Genomic DNA, 24611 nt, shown 5'->3' on the forward strand with positions numbered 1-24611 from the left:
TCTGTGCAGGACATTTAAGTTCTTTCACTCCAACCTTGGCTAACGTGTCTTCAACCTCTTTGAAAAGAACCACATATGGATGTGAAGGTCAGGTGTCATCATATAGTGTATAACCATGGCCAAAGGTTTTGAGAATGACACAAATATTAATTTTCACAAAGTCTGCTGCTTCAGTGTTTTTAGTGGCTTTTATTGACAAATACATTAAGTTTATGCAAAGAGTCAATATTTGCAGTGTTTACTCTTCTTTTTCAAGACCTATACAATTCACCATGGCATGCTGTCAATCAACGTCTGGGCCACATCCAGATTAATGGCTGTCCATTCTTGCATAATCAGTGCTTGGCGTTTGTCATAATTTGTGGGATTGACCACAAGTTCTCACGGGGATTAAGTTCTGCGGAGTTTCCTGGCCATGGACCCAAAATTCAAGTTTTGTTCCCCGAGCCACTTAGTTATCATTTTTGCCTTAGGGCAAGGTGCTCCATCATGCTGGAAAAGGCATTTTTCATCTCCTGCCTGCCGCCATTCCCGGGCAAGCTCTGAGATATTGATGCCCTGATCCCACAGCTGAATTTAGGAGACAGTCCTGGTGCTTGCTGGACTTGAACAAAGCCTTGAACAATTGAACCTCTCTCCTTGAAGTTCTTGATGATCCGATAAACGGTTGATTCAGGTGCAATCTTACTAGCAGCAATATCCTTGCATGTGAATTTTTCTGTAAAACGATGATTGCAGGTGTTTCCTTGCAGGTAACCATGGTTAACAGAGGAAAAATGAGGATTTCAAGCACCACCCAACTTTTAAACCTTTCAGTCGGTTATTCTAACTTAAGCAGCATGACTCCAGCCTGTTTAAGAAACAGTGATCTCCAGCCTGGTCTTCCTCAACCCTCTCACCTGTGTTAACGAGAGAATTACTGACATGATGTCAGCTGGTCCTGTTATGGCAAGGCTGAAATGCAGTGGAAATTTATTTTATTTTATTTTATTTATTTTTTTTGGGGGGGGTCTTTAAGTTCAAGTTCATTAGAAAAAACAGACTTTGCCAATAATTGCAATTCATCTCATCACTCTTCATAACATGTTCATAACAAGTTATAAAATACAAAGATATTATTCCCATCATAGAGAGACAGAAAAGTTTAATTTTTTTCCTTGATTTTAAACCTGAATAAGATGTAAAGTATTTCCCCTTTACCAGTCAATTTAAGGTTACACATTTTCCTGCTGTGCACTTCTCGTGCTGTCACTATATTTTCTGTCCTCTTTATCTTTCCTAATGACTAAGCAATTACTCGGAGAGTATAAATGTTTAATAGAACGATATTTTTCAGTGGTACATCTTCCTCAGATTTCTCTGTCACAAAGCTTCATATCCACCATTGAATAAATAAATAAATCACTGTTTACACTGTTGAAAAATCTGCTTGTGTTTATTAAAACGTGGTTTTTGTGAAGCGTTTCCAAGATGTAGGTCATACAGTATCAAGCTGCAATAGCACGTTGTACCAAAAAGTTTACACCGGACACTAGCAAAATTGCTAATACAACATAAAAAAGGCAAGTTAGAGAGAGTGGTTTTATATATAAAAGAATATGTACAAAAACACTTTAATAAGTATATAACTATACAAATAAAAACCTGGAATAGTCACCAGTTGAGCATCGGTATATTTGAATGAGAAGGTCTCGGGTACTGAAACAATAACAATCACAACAGCAACTCATGACTCCTTGCTAGACTTCTCAGATTCTACTTCTTTAGCTACAACTACAGGACTAACATAAAAAAACACTGACTTAGACTCTGAGTCTACAATCACCGATATGACTATGTGCTCTGTTCAGTCCTTTTGACTAGTATGAGGCTCTTCTTGGTTGCTTCTTTCAGCGTCCGTTTTCTGGCTGCATTTCTGGCGGAATCGCTCAGCGCGCAGTTCTTCGAAGGAAAACTCGGTGACCCCGCTGAACAGCAGCTCCTTGCAGTACATGCTCTTCTCTCCACTTTTGTCCTCATCTTCCTGATGTAGCTGCATGAGCTGTTGCCGCTCTTGTAGTCGCTTCAGTGGCGTTTGTTCGTCACAACGCGGCTTCCTGGCGGATAGTACAGTGTTCACTACTGGGTTGATCTTACATGGAGTTCTGGAGGAAAGAGAATATAATAAATTTAAAAACAAAGTGGGTAACAAAAACAAATAAATAAATATTTAATAAACACAGTTCACTATCACACAGAACAGCTTTTTTACTTTCTTGCTTATACAGGATTCTTGCCATTTTCCGTATTTAAAAACAGGACTTTTTTTTTTTTTTTAAATCAATAATGATCCCATTATGATGTTCAACACAAGGTCATACAGTAAAGGTTCCTTTTACAAACACAAATCCATTCAAATCTGTTATAAATTGCTTTTAAAATACATTCCAAAATGAATTTAGAGAATAGAACACCTTGGCACAGAGCTATTACTGTACAACTTGCGCAGCCTTTTTTTTTTTTACTACTTGTCACACTGATCCTAAAAGCTTGGCTGTTATATACACGTGCCTGAGATTATATTAAATATCGTCTAATGTGCTTATAGAAAATTAGATAGTTTCATAAAGAAAATGGGAAAACAATCTTAAAAAGTAAGCCAAAGGCAATAAAGATATTTTTTTGGGGGCTATTAGCACATCCCATCATAGTCACTACTCTAAATCCTTTGCCATTCTCCTATTGGTGATGAATGATTTTTGTAGCAAACAGTTGATTGTATAATGGTGCTATGATTAAGTAGGGAGACTGAGGACACAGTTCCTTACACATAGAGAATGTGTTCATATTTTGCAGGAACAATGGGCAACAGTAAGGATGTGAGGGACTCTTACAAGGTTCAGATTGTGATGGCTGAACTCCTGGGTCAGAGGAACTCCATAACAGATGCTAAAACTGGCCTCACTGCAAGAATGGTTTAGAAATGGTTTGACGGACAGATATTATTTTAGAAAATCCCCAGATATCAGTTTGATTGAGCATCTGTGGGATGCACAGGAAAACAAGTCAGGTCCATATAGGCTTCCCCTTACAACTTACAGGACTTAAAGGATCTGCTGTTAAAGTCTTGGTGCCAGATACCACAGCATGCCAGGCCTTCAGGGATCAGGGCAAAAGAGGGAGCTACACAATATTAGGCATGTTTTAAATGTTATGTTACAATCTTATCTGCTGAACACTGTGTCAACGTTACAATTACAGCGACCTGTTATTATATTGTTTGATTTATTTGCACTACCAGCTATACTGTGTGTGATACTTTATCCACACTACAACCAACTCTCTTACTGTGCTTATTGTCCTGTTCTGGTAATTATTGTACAGCAGACTTTCCTTTATGTAGCCCTGTGCAGTCTCTATATAGCGGATTGTGCAGTGCTACACGTATGGCACACAAAATTGGAAACACCATAGGAATTTTGAAGTCGTCATCTCATTGACTGAGATTTCCGGGAAACGCCTTTTGCATTTTTAAAATACTTCCGTGATGATGCTCTACTTCCCTCATGGAAGAAGGACGCAGGCTTGTTCGCAGTAAGTTGCTTATGAGGCGCATGAATAAAAACTGATTGGTTGCTTTTCCTGTCATACACCACCTTGGGCAGGTTTTTTATTTTCCCAAGGTCTATACAAAAGAATTAGTAAAAATAAATAAATAAATAAACAAACAAACAAACAAATTAATGCATTTAACAAAAATGCACTGCCCAGATGGCACTTTTTAACTAGGCATCACTTTAATTTGTGTGCTACTTGAGTTATGTATATAAACAGGTGAGTTAATAAGAAGATTATTGTCGGATTGTATCTGTATTCTAACGGAAAAGAAGTTATTTAGCGATTTTGTATTTATCGCCTTTTTAATAATTCAAACACTTAAGCACCACTGAATAATAATACATAAAAAAAGGCTATTTTGCAGTACTTTTGCATCTTGTGCAAACCCTGTTGACTTGAGGATTAGAAATAACAGCCTCCCAACAACAAGGTGGATGACCTTCGGCTGCATCACTTGGGACCGACTAAGAGCTCTCAACTCACGACCTAAGAATTCTTTTATAATCTTAGATATGTGTCACCCATATGAGGGTGAGGTTCCCCTTTGGGTCTGGTTCCTCTCAAGGTTTTTTCCTTTACATTCAAGGGAGTTTTTCCTTCACAGTCACCTCAGACTTGCTCATTGGGGATAAATACAAACACATTCATATATATCTAATATTAATCATGAATTTTGTATCATATTAATCTTTATTTTAACCTTTTCTTTTAATGTTTATGTTCAGTAAAGCTGCTTTGAGATGAAGTCAGTTGTTAATAGCACTATATAAATAAACTTGAATTGAATTAATATTTGTCTGCAACAGCAGAATCAGGTCACATTAATAGCCAGAAAACATTCTCAATCCAAAAGGCTGTTGAAACTAATCATATGTAGTGCATTATCCATTCCAAGAGGGAGCTATTTGAGACTCAAAGCCTATTTGAACATGGCTCTAAACCTAAAGATCCTCCGTGTCCAATAAAGCAATGGAGGAGATCATTAGCATGTACGCTAAAAACCAATGGCTCAAGGCCTAATGGGCATACAGGAGTATGATAAGGCAAGCAGATAGCAGTATCTTATAGAGCACTCACACAACAGGAGGCTGATTACTCTCTTCCACAAAGGGCTGGAAATTTGGCTTGGGCGGCGGAGCAACGACACTATGGCCAAATCGGGACTTCGGTGGCAACTGGCAACAAGAGAGAAAATATCCCTTTTAATGTTTACATGTAGACCAAAATAATACTAGGACTGACACACACAGACAAACAGAGACACCCTGACACCAGAGACAATTGACTTTTTTCTTTTTCAGAATTAAAAAATAAATAAATCAATAGAATAAAATGTACCTTAGCATTACTCCATTTATCAGGTTTCTGTTCATTCTCCTTGGCCTTAGCAGTTGGAGGGGCTGCCCAACTTTCTTTGAGTTCCTGGGGCTCAGGGTGCTCCTTATTCTCATCAAATATCATAAGTCGACTGTTCTGACCTGGTCCGAGTGGTTGTTTAAACTGCATCCCCCGGGCAACTGGGCAAAGAAAAAAAAAATCAATAAGCCATCAATGCTGCATAGAATTTGCTTCTCATCCATCTTTTTTTATGTTTGGTTTTATGTTAGTAACTCAGTTCCTCACAGCCAATAGTTTCAGCAGCCCTGTTGATGGGAGCAACAGCTTTTTTCTTTCCTTTGGCTTTCAACTCTGCGAGTGAAGCCCTCTGAGGCTCGAGAAGCTCATCGTCGGATTCCTCCTCGACCGTTGATGTCATCATCTGCCTACACACACGTGCCTGTAAAGCCCTGAGGGGAGAAAGATTAGGATTTGCTCATGGTCTGTGAATCACGGTTAATAATGTAGATCGATTCATATAACAAATAAAAATACACAAGACTCCATACTTGTGAAATTGCTGTAGTCTGTCTAGAGGTTCAGCCCTACACTTTAAACCTTCCTGGAATATGCCGTCAGCCATCCGTGGATTTCCTCGTTTCTCATACTCTTCAGACCATGCGATGTAAAAAGATGCCTGCATTGTCCCTATTCCCTGAGCTTGCATGTACCGGTAGACATCCAGCGGATCGGTACAGCTTTCCGTCTACAGGTCAGAACAACAAAGCATAGTGTGTGTGTATATATTTAAAAAGCTGAGGTGTGGTGTTTTGTACCTGTCCTGTACACAGTACTGGTCTTGTAGAGTACTTACAAATTTGATCCAAAGGTCCACGTAACGAGGATCGTTGTGATACTTTTTTTCTTCTGTAAACTTCATAACTGCTCTTTCTAGAAGAATAGACAACCCGCTCTCTTTACCACCTTGTGGGTACGTCTGCTCTGTCCACTTTATGTACCTGCAAAAGCAAAGGCTGTCAGCTTTCCTCGGTCATGTTGCAAATGGATATTAAAAGGGGCTTTCACATGGGCAGTGTAGTCTGAATAAATTAACCAGCGCACGTGGCACTGTCATTAGTTTCTACGACGTCACGTATACCATGAATGGCATGGAAACTATGCAGGAGTTCGTTAGAATCAAGTGAATCTGAAGCCAAACCAACCTCCCCAGCGTAAACACCACCCAAGAATAATGGTGAAAACAATCTCACCTATCCCAGACATCCAGAGGGTCATCTCCATCGTACATTCGGAGCTCCAACTCGTATGCTCTAGAAATGTCCACAGGTAAAATCAAACCCTTACTGTTAAAGTTGTTACAACAACATGAGGCTTCGTGGAGTAAAAACCATGACATCTAGAACATACTAGAAAAGAAGTGCTTACTGTTTTTGTTGGTTGATAGCACTAGAGATGCCCTCTTGCTGCTGGCTGAGTGCTTGGTGCAGGGCGGAGATGGCTCGGCCACGTCTCAGCGGTTGGATGTTCTCTTTGCATAACTCCCACTCCACCTCTCCTTCTGCCATCGTTAGCTGAGAGTCGACAGACTAAAAAAGGCACATTACACTGCTTATCTCAAATCTGAGTGAGAACTAATAAAATGGCAGGAATTAGTCTCTTTAGGTCTTTGTGCAGTTTTTTTGTGATTGTTATGGCCAAAAACTCTTCTCTCATTTTTTTCCCAAATATCCATCTTTGCTGAGCTTTTCGTGCCTTTTCTTTTTGGGGGACTACATAGAACATGCAATAAGTGCATGCGGTTTCATTCTCAATTGCGAGAAAAATGGTCGGAAAGCAGACAAAAAAAAGTTTGAATAATTCACATATGATGGGCAAATATTACTCTGACAGTGTTCTGAAATACTCAAGGCCTGGACACCACTGGCTGTAGATGTTAAGAGCAGATGCTTGAAGTCCTGTAAGTTGTAAGGTGAAGCTGGATCTGACTTGTGTGTCCAGCACATACTACAGATGCTTAATTGATCAGATTAAAATCTGGCAAATTTGGAAGACACCTTGAACTCATGTTCCTCAACTCATTCCTGAATAATTGTTGTAATGTGACAGGGAGTATTAGAATGCAGAAAAAAATACTGTTACACTGAAAGGATGTACTTGGTCTACAACAATGTTCATGCAGGTAGATGTCAAAGTGACATCCACATAAATGCCAGGACACAAGGTTTCCTAGCAGAACATTGCCCAGAGCATCACTCTGCCTCCCCAGGCTTGCCTTCTGCCCAGAGTGAATCAGAGTGTCAAAAATGGAGCAGTAGAAGATGGCCCACCTTGAAACTTACAGCACTTAAAGGACCTACTGCTAACATCTCGGTGTCTCTATGGGGCTCAGAGTGTTTCAGCAGGACGAGGAGCGTACACGATATTAAGCAGGTGGTTTTAATGTTATGGCTGAATGGTTACGATCTTCTGCTTGCATGCAATTCTGTAGCATTAGTATAAACATCAGTCAGTCTCATTTACAGACAGACAGACAGACAGATAGATAGATCCATTCATATATATATGAATGAGAGAGAGGGGGTATACATGTACAGAATGTAATATATATAGATTTATATGTAAACATGTGTACAGTATGTACTATATATATATATATATATATATATATATATATATATATATATATATATACACACACACACACATAGGTATATAAACATATGTACAGTGAATAAATATAAAGGCTATAGCAGTGCATAGATGTGTGGACATTGTTGAAAAGTACAAGTAAATGGTTCTACTATATAAATAGGATAGGATTTAGACAGTAATAAACTCAAAACTAACTCAAACTCTGCCTGCTATACACATACTAATCAAGCTGAGACACCACATAAGCAGGTTAAAGTTACTGTACCTGTAATGACCCAGAAGGCTACTGGAGCTCCTGTGTTAGCTTGATGCTACCCAAAAGACTCGTCTTACTGCAAACAAAGAATAAGTCACAGTAGTTAATTTTCTTGCCCCAGTGCAATACGTTCCCTTAGTAATAAATAACCACATAACAAACATACATGTGTATTTATATTTGTATGTAATTACCGTTGTAGCTCGTCTCAACGTCTTTATCTGTCTGGGTAGATTTGAACGACTGACAGCTCGCTGATTGGATAAACTCTGTTCACGTGATTCAACCCCAAGCTTCCGGCGTGGGCTTAAAAAAATACTCATAATTACAGATTCTTTACAGATTAATATTGTATATTGTTAAATGCAGATATTTTTCAGAAATTATTCTATTTTTTCCAATGGTTTATATATCGTTGTGCACTTGCGACCTAACAACGAACATAGGTTGATGTGAAGCATTCTGGGTAATGTAGTTTATAAATGTTTTGGTTGATCAGTTTCCTGTTTTATTTTGCGTTATTGAGAAATAGCAGACTCGTCTATATTTGTGTAAATACAAAAAAAATATACTTTTTTTCCCCAAAAAGGAAATTAAAACGATAGTTTCAGACATTTTGTCTGGTAACATGTTTATTAAACTACATTTCCCGTGAGCTGACAATTCCGTTTTCGTTTCCTGTGTTTATCCTCTTTGCCAAATGGGAGTGAAGTTGAATTTGGTGTTTGTGCATCATCAATTGCTTTCACTAAACATTTAAGTTTATATGTAAATTAATTTTTCCAATATATAGTGTAATATATAATGCTATAGAAGGTGATCCAGTCGTGTTGTCTTGGATATTGCCTTGTGGTTTGACTATAACTGAAGATTCCCAGTGGAAAAGGCCAACTATGGATAAGAGATGTTATGGTTGTGCTTCAAAGTTCAGTCTCTTCAAAAAGGAGGTTTGTTTGTTTGTTTGTTTGTAGGTAGAGTAATAAAATGTTAATATAATTAATTTATATAATTTATAGTATCCTCTGTAAGGGACACATTGATGTGATATTTCTTATACTAGAAAATTCAACTCTATTCTATAATAGTATTCTATTGCATAATTCTATATATTCTATATAATAGCATTATACTCTATTCTATTAGTATTTGAAATCCTTGTTCTTGGTATCACTGCTTTACTTGATATAAGCTTTGTGGATCCTAATGGAAAATTTGGCAATCTGCAGATTTATTTGTTTAATTTTTTTTTTTTAAGTAAATATCTATCTGGCCTTAAACAAAAGCAGAAATGGACCATTTAACAACTCAAGGTTGTTTGTATAAAGTTAGAATAGCTGCACTTACATTTACAGCATTTGGCATACGCCCTTATACAGAGTGACGTACATAAGTGCTTAAATCTCTAACACTGAATACATTAATGCTGGTTCACTAGGTTACATACTTAAGATACCATGAGTTTAAAACATTTGTTCAAAGTTACAATGAAAAAGTATCAAAGGTTTTTTTTTTTGTTTTTTTTTGTTTTGTTTTTTTTTAAATGCAAAGGATAAGGAAAGAAGTGCTAGTTGAAGTGCTTCCTGAATAAGTAGGTCTTCAACCGCCGCTTGAAAATAGCCAGTGACTCGGCTGTCCGGACCTCTATGGGAAGTTCATTCCACCACCTTGGTGCCAGTACAGAGAAGAGTCTTGTAGTATACTTGCCTCTTACCCTGAGAGATGGTGGAACCAGTCGAGCAGTGCTGGTAGATCAGAGGGTGTGGGGTGCAGTGCGAGGAATGATGAGGGCTTTGAGGTAAGAGGGAGCTGGTCCATTTTTGGCTTTGTAGGCCAGCATCAGTGTTTTGAATCTGATGCGTGCAGCTACCGGAAGCCAGTGGAGGGATCGCAGCAGCGGGGTGGTATGCGAGAACTTTGGCAGGTTGAAAACAAGCCGGGCAGCTGCATTTTGGATCATTTGCAGAGGACGGATTGCGTTCATAGGTAGACCTGCCAGCAGTGCATTGCAGTAATCCAGTCTAGAAATGACAAGAGACTGAACAAGTACCTGGGCAGTCTGTGTGGACAAAAATGGCCGAATCCTTCTAATGTTGTAGAGAAGAAACCGACATGAGCGAGTCACATTTGCAACATGAGAGGAAAAGGACAGTTGATTGTCCATGGTTACCCCAAGGTTGCGAGCTGTGGCTGAAGGGGAGATCAGATCGTTGTGCAAGGATATAGCAAGATCGTGACCTGGGGATGAATCACCTGGGATGAACAGCAGTTCAGTTTTGCTAGGATTGAGCTTTAACTGATGAGCAGTCATCCATGATGAAATTTCTGCCAGACATGCTGAGATCCGGTCAGAAGCTGTGGCATCTGAGGGTGGGAAAGAGAAGATAAGTTGTGTATCATCAGCATAGCAGTGGTAAGAGAACCCATGTGATGAAATAACTTCACCAAGAGAGTGAGTATACAAGGAGAAAAGAAGAGGACCAAGTACTGAGCCCTGTGGGATGCCAGTGGAGAGTCTGCGTGAAGCAGATGTCACTCCCCTCCATGTTACTTGATATGAGCGTCCTTCCAGGTAGGAGGCAAACCATTCCCAAGCTGATCCGCAAATCCCAAGACTCTTGAGGGAGGATAAGAGAGTCTTGTGGTTGACCGTATCAAACGCTGCTGAAAGGTCAAGGAGGATAAGGACGGATGATAGTTTGGCTGATCTAGCAGTATGTAGCTTCTCAGAGACATCCAAAAGGGCTGTCTCTGTAGAGTGAGCTGCTTTAAAGCCAGACTGTTTGGGATCTGTGGTTGTTCTGTGAGAGATAGACAGACAGTTGATTATAGACAATGTGTTCAAGAATTTTTGAAAGAAATGAGAGAAGTGATACCGGTCTGTAGCTACTGATGTCTGATTAATCCAGAGCAGGCTTCTTTAGGATGGGAATAACCCTTGCTCTCTTGAAAGTAGTTGGTACCTGACCAGATGCTATGGATCTATTGACGATAGCGGAAATGAAGGGCAAGAGATCTTGTGAGATGGTCTGGAGCATAGTGGTAGGGAGTGGATCCAATGGGCAGGTGGTAGGATTGCAGGACTGGATGAGTTGTAAAATCTCTTCTGCTGCCACAGTTGAAAAATGTGACAACGAAGGTGTAGGGGAATCCATACTCTGAGATGTAAGTGCAGTCGGGGCTGAAGTGAAGGTCCGGCAGATTTCCTCAATCTTCTCCTGGTAGAAAGAAGCAAAGTCTTCTGCAGTCAGGGAGGATGAAGAAGGTGGAGCCGGGGGGTTGAGCAGAGAAGAGATGATGTTGTGGAATTTCCGAGGGTCATGTGAGGAAGCTTCAAGCTTTTCCTTGTAGAATGCAGTCTTGGCAGAAGTCACATCTGAGGAGAACTTGACAAGAAGTGTTCTGTAAAAATCAAGATCTGCATCAAATTTCTTCCACTTTCTCTCTGATGATCTTAGCTCTCTTCGATTGTTGCGCAGCACATCTGAAAGCCAAGGAGCAAAACAAGAAGTTTTCTTGGGTTTAGTGAACATAGGGCAGAGGAAGTCCATAGTTGAGGAAAGAGATGAGAGGAAAGTATCTGTGGCTGAGTCTAAGGGTAGTGAGGAAAAAGACTTAGCATCAGGAAGGGAAGAAAGAGTGCCAGAAGCTACAGATGAAGGTGAGACAGAGTGAAGGTTGCGGCGAGTAAGAGCGAGGGGGTGAGAGGTAGTTTTAGGTAAGATAGGTAGAGTGATGGTGAAGGATACCAGGTGATGATCAGAGACGTGGAGTGGGGTAGCAGTCACGTCTGTAGCTGGAGAAGGACGGGTGAAAACCAGGTCCAGGACATTGCCTCCTTTGTGTGTGGGGATGTAGCTGTTGAGTGTGAGGGAGAAAGAGTCGAGAAGAGACAGGAGGGAAGAAGAATGTAGCTTGTCAGAGGGGAGGTTGAAGTCACCAAGCACTGTCAGGGGGGAGCTATCGGAAGGGAAAGCACTAAGCAGTGAGTCCATTTCTTCCAGGAAGTCTCCTAGGGGACCAGGAGGGCGGTAGACAACAATGATAACAAGGTTGACTACATTTCATACAAATATTTTTGGATAATTACAGATTTTACAGAGGTGCCATTTATGCAGATATCTAATCAGCCAATCACATGTGGCAGCAGCAAGGTGCAGTAAATCAGATCTAGTTCAAAAGCTTCAATTAATCACACCATAGTCATGTCAAACATCTGGGGAAATGTTTTATTTATGAGTTTATAGATTCTTGTTTTTGGCTGACAGGAGTGGACCCTGATTTAGTCTTCTGCTGTTTTAGCTCGTCCATCTCAATGCTTGTTGGGTTGCGAATGCTGAGATGACTTTCTGCTGATTACAGTTGTAGAGTGATTATTTCTGACCATTTCCCTCTGACTTATCTACGTAAAGCTGTTTTGTGCATCATTCTATGTAAACTCTAGAGGTTGGTGTGTGTAGAAAATCCCAGATCACTAGTTTGTGAAATACTCAAAATAGCCTATGTGGTACCAATAACCAGGCCACAGTTAAAGTTTACACATTTTTTTAATTCTGATAAATAATGTGAGCAGTAACTGAATCTGGATGAATATAGAGGTGTTACTAATAACGTGGATGATGTGTAGATTTTGAATGATCTTGTCCATTTTTGCCATAAACCAATGAACATTCAATTTCATTACAGTTGGGCTGCAAAAACTGTGGACGCTCATTTTGTTCTGGGTGTCTGACATTTAGTGCGTTGGTGCCACGCTACGGTAACACTCAGCAAAAAGTCTGCAAGCAGTGCCATGGCGATCTCACAAGGTTTGCTTTTGAACACATTAGTGTATTATAATGTGCTCTGTGGATGAACGGAATAAACAAATGCTCTAGAATAATCTAAATGCTCTTTTGTACAATACATGCAGTGGTGGAAGACAGAACGATGCTGCAAGATGGTCACCACCTGAAAACTACAAAAAGTAAGAGCTGAGAAGCTTTTTGCATGTCAAAATCATCTGTGTGTCTTTCCGGGTTATTAGATAATGTTAACGATGTCTTGGGTTGTAGGCGGATAGCTGCCCTCGAAGCCAAACAGTCTCAATCTCATCAGCCTCTAAGACATGCTAGTAGAACAAGCAATACATCAGCTCTTCATTCAACCAAGGGTCTTCTTAAGGAGGACCAAGCGATTGCACAAAGACTTCAGAAGCTGAAAGAGGAAACAAAACCAAGTAAGAGTCGCCCACATTCGTTAACACAATATTGTACAATTCACCAGACAAACATCTTCAACTTCATTATATACAGAGTCCATTCCATCTGAGAAGGAGATAGAGGCTCGTCTTGCTGCCCTAAAAGCTCCAGATCAGCCGGTTCCTTCAGCTCGAGAGATGGAAGACCGCTTGGCTGCTTTAAAAGGAAGACCACCTCCTTCTCAAGTACCCCCATCAGTAAGTATAAGGCACACAATCAGATGATATACAAAATGATTTCTTATGGGTTATTTACATTGTTGAAGGGTTTCACTTAGAAACTATAAATATGGATTTTGACTTCAATTGATACAAACAGGTTTACAATCAAGTCTCTATCAGCAAAAAAAAAAGAATAAATTTCCTTATTACCCAATTGCACTTTTTGCCCATTTTAGTACACAATTATAGAAATGATTTGTCATCATACTATCTGATAGATAGATAGATCATCCACATGTATCTGTGTTCAGGTCTTTTCCTGAGGGGAGTATCCATGTTCAGGTTCTTTTCTGAGGAGAATATCTGTGTTCTCGTCCTTTCCTGTGCGAATTATCCGTGTTCAGGTCCTATCCTGAGGGAAATATCTATGTTCATGTCCTATCCTGAGGAGAGTATCCGTGTTCAGGTCCTTACCTTGAGGATAGTATCTGATTTCAGGTCCTTTCCTGAGGAGAGAATCCGTGTTCAGGTCCTTTCCTGGGGAGAGTATCCATGCTCAGGTCCTTTCCCGAGGAGAGAATCCGTGCTCAGGTCCTTTCCCAAGGAGATAATCCGTGCTCAGGTCCTTTCCTGAGGAGAGTATCCGTGTTCAGGTCCTTTCCTGAGGAGAGTATATGTGTTCAGGTCCTTTCCTGAGGAGAGAATCCGTGTTCAGGTCCTATCCTGACGAGAGAATCCGTGCTCAGGTCCTTTCCTGGGGAGAGTATCCATGCTCAGGTCCTTTCCCGAGGAGAGAATCCGTGCTCAGGTCCTTTCCCAAGGAGAGAATCCGTGCTCAGGTCCTTTCCTGAGGAGAGTATCCGTGTTCAGGTCTTTTCCTGAGGAGAGTATATGTGTTCAGGTCCTTTCCTGAGGAGAGAATCCGTGTTCAGGTCCTATCCTGACGAGAGAATCCGTGCTCAGGTCCTTTCCTGAGGAGACAATCCGTGTTCATGTCCTATCCTGAGGAGAGTATCCGTGTTCAGGTCCTTACCTTGAGGATAGTATCTGATTTCAGGTCCTTTCCTGAGGAGAGAATCCGTGTTCAGGTCCTTTCCTGGGGAGAGTATCCATGCCCAGGTCCTTTCCCGAGGAGAGAATCCGTGCTCAGGTCCTTTCCCAAGGAGAGAATCCGTGCTCAGGTCCTTTCCTGAGGAGAGTATCCGTGTTCAGGTCCTTTCCTGAGGAGAGTATATGTGTTCAGGTCCTTTCCTGAGGAGAGAATCCGTGTTCAGGTCCTATCCTGACGAGAGAATCCGTGCTCAGGTCCTTTCCTGGGGAGAGTATCCATGCTCAGGTCCTTTCCCGAGGAGAGAATCCGTGCTCAGGTCCTTTCCCAAGGAGAGAATCCGTGCTCAGGTCCTTTCCTGAGGAGAGTATCCGTGTTCAGGTCCTTTCCTGAGGAGAGTATATGTGTTCAGGTCCTTTCCTGAGGAGAGAATCCGTGTTCAGGTCCTATCCTGACGAGAGAATCCGTGCTCAGGTCCTTTCCTGAGGAGACAATCCGTGTTCATGTCCTATCCTGAGGAGAGTATCCGTGTTCAGGTCCTTACCTTGAGGATAGTATCTGATTTCAGGTCCTTTCCTGAGGAGAGAATCCGTGTTCAGGTCCTTTCCTGGGGAGAGTATCCATGCCCAGGTCCTTTCCCGAGGAGAGAATCCGTGCTCAGGTCCTTTCCCAAGGAGAGAATCCGTGCTCAGGTCCTTTCCTGAGGAGAGTATCCGTGTTCAGGTCCTTTCCTGAGGAGAGTATATGTGTTCAGGTCCTTTCCTGAGGAGAGAATCCGTGTTCAGGTCCTATCCTGACGAGAGAATCCGTGCTCAGGTCCTTTCCTGGGGAGAGTATCCATGCTCAGGTCCTTTCCCGAGGAGAGAATCCGTGCTCAGGTCCTTTCCCAAGGAGAGAATCCGTGCTCAGGTCCTTTCCTGAGGAGAGTATCCGTGTTCAGGTCCTTTCCTGAGGAGAGTATATGTGTTCAGGTCCTTTCCTGAGGAGAGAATCCGTGTTCAGGTCCTATCCTGACGAGAGAATCCGTGCTCAGGTCCTTTCCTGAGGAGACAATCCGTGTTCAGGTCCTTTCCTGAGGAGAGAATCCCTGTTCAGGTCCTTTCCTGAGGAGAGAATCCATGTTCACCCAGATGAGGATGGGTTCCCTTTTTAATCTTAAGGTTACTTCCTCATGTCATCTCAGGCAGTTTTTCCTCACCATTTTTGCATTTGCTTGCTCGTTAGGAATGGATTTATAAATGTATAATATATCTTTGAAGTAGTTATATTTTGCTTTGTGACCACGTCTATTAATCAAAGCACTATACAAATAGTCTCTGTACATTATTCCAGTGTCTACCAAAAAAAGGTTTTTCAGTCATGGTTTACTCCATCAGTAAACACACAACTCTCCATACTTACAAGGAATCAAAATAATACATATGATTTGCTGCTTCTTGCTGCTCAGGAGACTTAAAAACCGGCAGGAATTATGTGGAGAATTATTATTTCTCACGGATGTGAAATCACAAGACAAGCTGTATTTTAATATAGTGCTGTCACATGCTGTGTTTATTCAGTCATGGTTGTTGACAGCGTAAATATGCACATCAGATTGTTAACCCCAGGTTTAGGTTTGGATAATTGAACCTACAGTTTATAGCAACAGCCACTACACATCCACAGGATTTAAACCTGGCGTTAAGTCAATTTCATTTATAATAAGAAAGTTTATTGAAGGGAAAGAAACAAAAGGAACAAAATAATCTTTTGGTATATTGTATTAAAAGATGGTTGCATTGCTGTACATTTCTTGTGGACTAATTCAAGCACATGATACAGGTGGACATTCATCAGAGTGTAAGTTTATTAGCATAGCTATTTCAAATTTTCAGATACTGCTGTAAGTGGTTTTTACACAGGACATGTTTGTTATGAACCGAATCCGAGCACGATTGTTTCTGGGCCCTTCGTAGCATTGATTCTGTTTTTTGTTTTTTGTTTGTTTGTTTGTTTTTATTATTAAACAAATCCCAGGGGCATTTGTGTTTTTACATCACAATGTAATATGCTGCTGTAGGTGTTAGTTGAAAAAACTAATGATGTCACAGGTTATTTCACTTCCTGTTCAAGCACAGATTCCAGTACAAGTTCATATTAATAGGAATCGCAGCACAGTTCCAGTGCAACCCAAACTCAAACCACCTCCATGAATGTAGTCTCAATTTCAGTACAATCAATATCGCTTTACTGTATTCAGGTTCATCAGCCGCCTGATAGCAGGACTCAAACTGAACAGGCCAATGATTTGATCACGCAGATGACAGAGGAAGTTGCCATTGACAGCCGACAGTGCCCAGATGGTATTTATTACAGTCTTGTTTTGATCAGCATGTAAATCATCTGTCCTGTTTATTATTTTTTTTGCATATAGTTTTAAACTTACAAATATCTTGCCCATTCTGTTATATATATATATATTATTTATATAATAGCTGATCATTCAGAGCATCCAGTCATACCCTTAAACGATCTCAACAAGCAAGCAAGTGATGAGAATTTGGATGACAAGCAGCTGTCATTCAAGCAGATAGAGGAGGAAAAGAGCCGCTTGCTTGCCGAGGCCATGGAGGAGCTGAAACGAGAAGAAATCTGTCAGAGCCAGCTTGTTTATGTGGCCAAGAGACTGGCAGTGCTGCAAGGGCGAGATCCAGACAAAGGTAGTTATGTTTTTCCTTCATGTTGACAAAGGCTTTATGTTGCATAAGGTGTAGTGCGAAAGCTTTTGTTTATGAACAAATTTTGAACTGTGAAAGTTGGGAATCTAGTAGTAATTCATTCCTAACACATTCCTTCAACAGATCTCAGATCCACAAATACATTAAAAGCACAAGCCAATGGAAATTCATTACCAGTACTGTAATGATATATTTTCTATAGACTTTTCTTTCATTTATTTATTTATTTTGGTAGATCTTATAAAAGGCCGCATTACTTTTATACCAATGTTAAGTGGATCAGAACAAAAATATCAGTTTAGATCGATATCACATCAGTAAATCGTGTAAATGTGTTCATATAACTGTGTTTATAAAAAAAAAGGCAGATTCTAAATGCAGAAAGAGATTTAACAGACAGAATATCTCCTAGAAAGCAGATTATGTTGAAGGATTATGGCATAGTGATGTAGCTCAAAACTGATGTAACTGGAGCAGTAGTGCAGCAGGTTGTTAACATCACAGCTCTGAGCCTCAGTCAAGACTATGAGGAGTTTCTGTGCATATTACTTATGTTCAAGTGGATTTCATCCAAGTTCTCCGGAACGCCTTTCAGATAGTATAATTCTTATTGTAGCTATAGTTTCAATTACAATTCAATTACAAATGTACATTTCATTCACTGGTTCTGGAGTTTGAGTGTTTTTAAAGTTGTATGACCGTGTTTGTGTGGTTCAGTCACTATGGCAGACTTCCAGATGCCGGACAGTGATGACGAGACTGAGGAGGAAGCAATTGCCAGGATCCTAAAAAGGGTGCGTATATAACATTTACATGTAGAGTAGTAATAACAATATAAATATCTAAAAAATATTGTCCAAGTCTGTTTTACATGTTATTGTTCCTGTTTATTGTGTGTTGTCATTATTAAATGCCTATACTGAAGATGACTAGGGATGCACAATATAACTAAATTATATCATGATACTTGGAGACGTTTCTCCAGGTCATAATATGTATTTTAACCAGCAGAACTTTTTAAATGTTGTCCACATACAGATAACGGCCATCATGTTGCAACCGTGGTCATATTGCCTGGTCCTAAAGTAGACTTGTTCTTGTGTTTATAATGTTTCCATTATTTTCTATTACTGTTAATCAAACACAACTACTGTGAATGTTTTTGGCTCCTAGCTGTCCGAGGAGACTGCTTTAGATGAGGCCAGTGGTTATAATATCCCTCTAGAACACAGTGGCCCAGGAAATAAAGAAAAACCTAATTCCAGTAAGAAGCAGGTAACAAAATTCTTACACCCTTTCTAGTGTCTATCTCACAGCAAATCAATGGGCATGTGCACATTTTTCTTCATACAGCATGCATTTCCTGCTAAGTACGTCCCATCGGGGTAGCAGATGATTGCAAAGCTGTATATTGCTTACCACATTTATATCTGATTTTCAGTATCCCTGCTTCCACTTACCTAAAAATGACTTTTTTTTTTGTGTTGAAGGGTTGTAGAATTCCACACACAAGCAAACATAAGTAGTTTCAGCTTTAGATTGGGTGTAATTCACCTTTTAGACATAGGGGGTGCTTCGACTTTAACTAGCACACTTCATTAACACTTGCCTGAAATGTATTTTCTACATTCTTACGATGTATTATATTCAATTTCAGGCATCTAAAACAAAGCCTGCTGCTGTTTCTGTGAACGTGGGTACCACATGTGATGAGGATGATGATGATGATGATGACGAAGAAGCTGAGCTGCCCTGGTGCTGTATCTGTAATCAGGACGCCACCATTCGTTGCCACACATGTGACCAGGACTTGTATTGCAACCGCTGTTTTAGGTAAACTAAACAAATAAATAAATTAAACAATATTCCATTATCTGGTTTCGTTTAGTGAAAACTTGCCTCATTTCCTGTATTTGCAAAGGAGGAGACTTTTACCTCATTTCCTATAGTTATGAATGCCAGTACCTCATTTGCTTGTTGTGAATGTGAAGACACCTCATGTCCTCATGTCCTAAATTTGTAAATGAGAATACTTTACCTCATTTTCTATAGCTGTGAATAAGAATCTAATTTCCTACATTTACCTCATTCCTTATAGTTCTGACTGTGAATAAGAATACCTCATTTCCTATCATTGTAAATAATAGTACCTCATTTTCCATAGGTATGAATGTGAATACTTTACTTCATTTCCTATTATTCTAAATAATAATACCTCATTTCCCATTGTTATGAATGTGAATAAGAATACCTCATTTCTTAAAGTTCTGAATGTGAATGCTTTACCTTCATTTCCTATAACTGTGAATTAGAATACCTCATTTCCTATAGTTATGAATGTGAGGCATTCATACTCAGTCATGTACTGTATTTTATCCTGTGCATGCTGTGAGAAAAATAAAATATTAAAAAAGTTAAATATAATGGATGTGGCAATATTTATCTATCTGGCCTTAAGCAAAAGCAGAAATGGACCATTTAGCAATTCAAGGTTATTTGTAGAAAGTTAGAATAGCTGCATTATAGAGAGCATCTTCTGATCAAATATTCCTTTAAGTGGAATTTTTACCTGTAATTTTTCTGTAGCCATTTATGCCTCTGCTAGTAGGTTTTCTGTCTGTTTATCCATCTGCGTGTCTGTCCAAGATTCGTGTTGGCACAATATCTCAAGAACGAATGGTTTGTTATTGTAGCATTTATATGAAATCCTCGCTGAAATCCTCGTTCTTGGTATCACTGCTTTGCTTGATATAAGTTTTGTGGATCCTATGGATGTTATGGCATTCTGCAGATTCATTTCATTGCATGCAAATAGACATTACTTGTAAGATTGCACTTTGGGCATCACCCTTAATGTGCGATTCAACCCTGAATGAATTAAGACTAAGGACTACAACTAATTAATAATGTTCTTTTTGGGCAGAACCAACATATCAAATATAATTTTTCTTAATAATTATTTGCATCTACTCTTAAATAATATTAACTGATAAGCCTCTTCTCTTGATTATAGTCTAATTCTATTTCTACTTTTCACCCTACAGAGAAGGCCATGATGAATATGATCGAAAAGCACACCACACATCCAGTTACACAGCCCCTAAGAAAAACAAGAAGACCAGATCTTCAAAATGCAGTTAACGTGTGTCACTAGCAACCTGAACGTGTCCGAACAGATCAAGTAAATATTGTTCATCATTAACAAATGCACACATGGTTGTTGATAACAGCCTAGGTATTTTGAAATGCACTTTAACTGTAAAACATTAAATGTTTTCTGAGATTTAATATAGTTTTCATCAAGCTTTAATCTCTGTTATGGTTTTAATTAAAATAAAGTGGCTCCTCGTAATGTTTATTATTCCTTTATTCATTCATATTCAGCAACCGCGTTCTCCTGCTCAGTGACACAATGGGATCGCTTTTCCAGGAAGCACTGATTCAAGCACAAGGCCATCCGTTGCACATTAACATAGACAATCCACTTACTAGAATCTTTCACATGTATCATAAGCTCAGGATCGAACCAGGGACCCTGGAGCTATGAGGCAGCAACAGTTCAATTCAATTCAATTTAAGTTTATTTGTATAGCGCTTTTTACAATAGACATTGTCTCAAAGCAGCTTTACAGAACATAAACATAGATCAGATGGTAAACATAATTAATGATAAAGGAAATAATGAATAATAAAAGAAATAAGAATTTACAGAATAAAAATTCTAGGTTATTATTAGATTTATATAGTTCACAATGTGTATGTATTTATTCCCCTATGAGCAAGTCTGAGGTGACTCAGGCAGCAGTGGCAAGGAAAAACTCCCTTAAATTGGTAAAGGAAGAAACCTTGAGAGGAACCGGACTCAAGGGGAACCCATCCTCATATGGGTGACACTGGGGGTGTGATTGTAATATACAGTCATTTAAATGTTGTATTGGTGTAAGGATCATGGACTTCGGATCTCCTTAGTATCACAGAGTCTAACTGGAGATGTCTCAAGATTCTTAGAGTCAGCCTCGGCTCAGTGGACGTCCAAAGGCTTCGTCCCACAGAGGACGTTGGGAGCTGGTACAATGTCTGGATGCCTGGTCAACAGTCCACTCTGCACCACCACTCTGCACCATCATGCTGCCACAGTAATGTTTAAATATACACTTACATGTAGGTTTTTGGGTTAAAGACTTTTTCATACCAGATAACTCAAAATAATTTTATTTTTATAAAATGAATGTAATGGAAAACAAACAAAAAAAATCCTCTTTCACAAAAAAGGTGTTAAAATAAATGCAGGAAGCTATATATATATATATATATATATATATATATATATATATATATATATATATATATATATATATATATATATATATATCTGTAGTCTAAATAAATCATGGATCAACGTGTTTAAATTAAGGGAAGGATTTCCATTGAAGTGAAATACTGTATAGAAGTTCAACAGTAAATAATGGCAGCTGGACATTGTAGATGTAGGTGTAGAAGGTCATGTCTCATGTTCTGCCCTGTGTCAGTCAATAAAGGACTATGACACTTGTTTGAAGGATTAAATTCAGGCTCAGATGTTAGTCTTTCATGTTAGCAATGCCAAAGTTACTGAGTTTCAGCCGTGTCTGGCTCCTGGCCTGTGTGGTGCTTGCGGTTATGTTTAACAGAGACATGAGTCACTAAGGTACACTTTCTCTCTCTCTCTCTCTCTCTCTCTCTCTCTCTCTCTCTCTCTCACTCTCATTCAATAATTCTACAATCTGATTCTGAATTGTTATCCAACATCGTGTCGTATTGTTCTTATACTTTTTTTGGGCGCTTACATTGTACTGTGATTGTACTGGCAGGAATTTAAGTGAATTTATAGTGAGCTGTTATGAGTAGAATGGCCATTACAGATGCAGCACAAATGCAAGAGGGGGAGATGAGTGCATTAGCAGGCATTACAGACTAGCTCTTGGGACATCTAATCATCGGCTGGTCCATCATAGAGAGGAAGAATGAATGTGAAAGGGGGAGATGAGTGGTGAGAAAGTGCCTTAGCATTAGCAAGCACTCCAGCATTATGAGGCTTAACTATAGAGAGTGATCCATTAGGACACTAATCATCCACTTTTTAAGTTTAATTTATTTATTTATTTGTTTGGTTGTTTATTTATTTTTTGCTAAAAGAGGACAATAGAGCTCATTGCCTCACTGTCTGAGAAATCATTTCAAGCCTAAAAATGCTTGTTTAAAAAGCTCCATTCATGTAAGAGTGCCTGTTACATGTCTCATACAGCTCTCTTTTATGGAACATGTATAAGAAAATATTGTACTATAATCAGTACTTACTGTATTTAAGTATTGTATTCGATACGGTATCGGACTGGCAGCCAGTGTAAAGAACGTAAGATTGGTGTAATATGGTCTCGTTTGCGGCTTACCTGTGAGTAGTAGGGCTGCCGCATTTTGGTCCATTTGAAGATGAGATGGAAGAGAGAGGTAACCCAGAGTACAAAGAGTACAATTCATCTATCAATGTAGCACAGACTTCAAGGAGCTTTTCTCTTCTGAGTCCTTGACTTATGACAATTCAAATGTACCCATTGGCTTAATTTCTGCCATGTTGGATTTTCATCATTTTTAATTAAAAATAATAATAATAAACTTTCTGAGCTAGGCCTAGGTAGGAGTGATGCCTAATTTGGTATACTTTATTAAGAGGGAGAATATTTTTTGAAAAATATACTTTTGCAAATTAGTCCTAGACTGTTAATCCTATTACTATTAAATTTATTATGAAGTGAGTCGTATCTCTGGATTGCTTTGTTGGAATCTTTGCCAGATTTGGTACACTTTGTTGCTATTACTAATATTGGGTATTCACCAAGTTTCATAAGATTTGGCCACAAGGTGGCACTATACCTTAAAAAAAATTCTCATTATTCTGCCAGCAAAGCTAAATTTCTATGCTTCACCAGAGTTAATGATCCTCTCTTGGAACTTACAAAATCCACAGATCGGCCATTTTGTACATCATTTTTTGTTTCATTCACCTTTTTATTTTGCCAAAATCATATTTATACATTTCCTCCTGAAGTTATGGCATGATGAGATTTTGTGTTTTAGTTCTCTGTAATGCTTTTGTTCCCTGGCATACATGTCAGTGCACATGCTCACCTTGAGGCCTGTGGTTGTCTACCTCATGGTCCCGAGGAGCTTGTCCACTTCATTGCTGCTTGCAGCTATATTTCAGGTTGTATTTCTATCATTGCAATTTTACTTGATTACATCTTTTACTCTTTACATTTCATTAATACCTTCAGAGTGTTTGTTACGAATCTCAAAGGTCTCTTTTTTCATCCATCAAATAATTGTATGCTAGATTTCAGATGACTCCTGACCATTGCACCAACATTATTCTCTAAATTGTTGCAAGGACAAAATTTATATTTTTTGGCATCTTTATGAAGAGCAACTTACATTTACTGTATCCTGCCGAGCAACTGAGGGTTAAGGGCCCAGGACCGGCAGCTTGGTGGACTTGGGATTTGAACTCACGACCTTCTTATTAGCAGTCCAGTGCCTTAACCTCTGAGCTACCACACAAATTAGAGACCAAATTAAAGATGCCAATCGACCTACAGTGCATCTCTTTGGCCTGGGAGAGCATACTGTACTACCCAGAAAACATGAAAACGATATGCACAAAAGATAGAGAAATCAAAATCCACAAATCGACCACCATGCCTCCTAATTCTACAACATTCTGATTATAATGAAGGTAAAAGCATTGCCTTTAAGAGAAATGTTTTGTGCATAGTGCACATAGTAAGCATGGGGCATTTGGTGTGATGAAAATGTGTACCTCATGAAAGAAAATTCTATCTCTAATATATCTAGAAATTTCTTCTGTGCAAATTGATGATTATTAAAACATCAGTTCTTCAACATTTCCAAACAGACATGCAATAATTCCACAAAACATATCTTTGTCCATATAGTACTTTTACAAAATGATGAGTACTTCCTTGTCTGCCTTTTTGTCATTAAACACAAGTTGGAATTGAAATGTTGCATTTCATCACGTTTTTTTTTTGTTTTTTTTTTTTAAACTGAGCTGAAGAAAGAAGTATGGTGTTTTGTTGTTATATACATTTGCAAGAAAATCATTGAATATATTGAGAAATGGAGCACAGAGGTTGTAGCGACTACTGCATTTTTATGACTGCTATTATAAATGATTATACAGTGCCTTGCAAAAGTATTCATACCCACTGAACTTTTTCACATTTTGACACGTTACAACCACAAACAAAAATGTATTTTATTAGGATTTATGTGATAGACCAACACAAAGTGGCACATAATTGTGAAGTGGAAGGAATATGATAAATGGTGACCAATGGCTATGGTGTTCTATGGTGGATGGCTAGTAATATCTGAAAAGTGTGGCGTGCATTTGTATTCAGCCCCACTGAGACATTACTTTGTAGAACCACCTTTTGCTGCAATTACAGCTGCAAGTCTTTTGGGGTATGTCTCTACCAGCTTTGCACAAGCTCAGTGAGATTGGATGGCAAACATCTGTGAACAACGATTTCTCGCCACAGAATCTCA

At 39.2% G+C, this 24611-nt stretch overlaps 2 protein-coding genes and 1 long non-coding RNA gene across 5 annotated transcripts; 2 read left to right on the top strand and 1 right to left on the bottom strand.

Annotated features, from left to right (window-relative positions):
• Positions 1 to 1416: 1416 nt before the first annotated feature.
• bub1bb (BUB1 mitotic checkpoint serine/threonine kinase Bb) lies at positions 1417 to 8181 on the bottom strand. Of its 3 annotated transcripts, none has more exons than XM_027172705.2 (10): positions 8038 to 8126; positions 7853 to 7919; positions 6361 to 6521; positions 6186 to 6245; positions 5789 to 5933; positions 5484 to 5680; positions 5221 to 5384; positions 4936 to 5114; positions 4675 to 4772; positions 1417 to 2144 (listed from the first exon to the last, which is right to left on the bottom strand). In XM_027172705.2, exons 3-10 carry the CDS (start codon positions 6498 to 6500, stop codon positions 1847 to 1849), a joined length of 1281 nt encoding a protein of 426 aa, XP_027028506.1. In that variant the 5' UTR covers positions 6501 to 6521; positions 7853 to 7919; positions 8038 to 8126; the 3' UTR covers positions 1417 to 1846. The 3 variants fall into 3 exon arrangements, with proteins under 3 accessions (XP_027028506.1, XP_027028508.1, XP_047677691.1); XM_027172707.2 differs by having other exon boundaries at positions 8010 to 8063; XM_047821735.1 differs by lacking the exon at positions 7853 to 7919 and having other exon boundaries at positions 8038 to 8181.
• Positions 8182 to 8403: 222 nt separating this feature from the next.
• zfyve19 (zinc finger, FYVE domain containing 19) lies at positions 8404 to 20364 on the top strand. The gene is made up of 11 exons (XM_027172704.2): positions 8404 to 8790; positions 12527 to 12648; positions 12753 to 12806; positions 12895 to 13058; positions 13135 to 13277; positions 16529 to 16631; positions 16764 to 16988; positions 17724 to 17800; positions 18180 to 18281; positions 18664 to 18839; positions 20051 to 20364. Exons 1-11 carry the CDS (start codon positions 8737 to 8739, stop codon positions 20145 to 20147), a joined length of 1317 nt encoding a protein of 438 aa, XP_027028505.2. The 5' UTR covers positions 8404 to 8736; the 3' UTR covers positions 20148 to 20364.
• Positions 13284 to 16522, top strand: LOC125146057. The gene is made up of 3 exons (XR_007144562.1): positions 13284 to 13987; positions 14205 to 14546; positions 14764 to 16522. It is a non-coding gene; the product is annotated as an uncharacterized LOC125146057 (long non-coding RNA).
• Positions 20365 to 24611: the final 4247 nt, after the last annotated feature.

The sequence above is a fragment of the Tachysurus fulvidraco genome, chromosome 12 (assembly GCF_022655615.1).
Source record: "Tachysurus fulvidraco isolate hzauxx_2018 chromosome 12, HZAU_PFXX_2.0, whole genome shotgun sequence".
Lineage (NCBI taxonomy): Eukaryota > Metazoa > Chordata > Actinopteri > Siluriformes > Bagridae > Tachysurus > Tachysurus fulvidraco.

Excerpts from the sequence above, each read along its gene's own strand:
- zfyve19 (XM_027172704.2), top strand. The coding sequence starts at position 8,737 with ATGGATAAGAGATGTTATGGTTGTGCTTCAAAGTTCAGTCTCTTCAAA. Across the intron at positions 8,791-12,526 it reads TCAGTCTCTTCAAAAAGGAG|TTGGGCTGCAAAAACTGTGG; the intron begins GTTTGTTTGTTT and ends ATTTCATTACAG. Across the intron at positions 12,649-12,752 it reads TGCCATGGCGATCTCACAAG|TGGTGGAAGACAGAACGATG; the intron begins GTTTGCTTTTGA and ends CAATACATGCAG.
- bub1bb (XM_047821735.1), bottom strand. The coding sequence starts at position 8,166 with ATGAGTATTTTTTTAAGCCCACGCCGGAAGCTTGGGGTTGAATCACGT. Across the intron at positions 6,522-8,037 it reads CGTTGAGACGAGCTACAACG|TCTGTCGACTCTCAGCTAAC; the intron begins GTAATTACATAC and ends TGCCTTTTTTAG. Across the intron at positions 2,145-4,674 it reads AGTAATCAGCCTCCTGTTGT|AACTCCATGTAAGATCAACC; the intron begins GTGAGTGCTCTA and ends TCTTTCCTCCAG.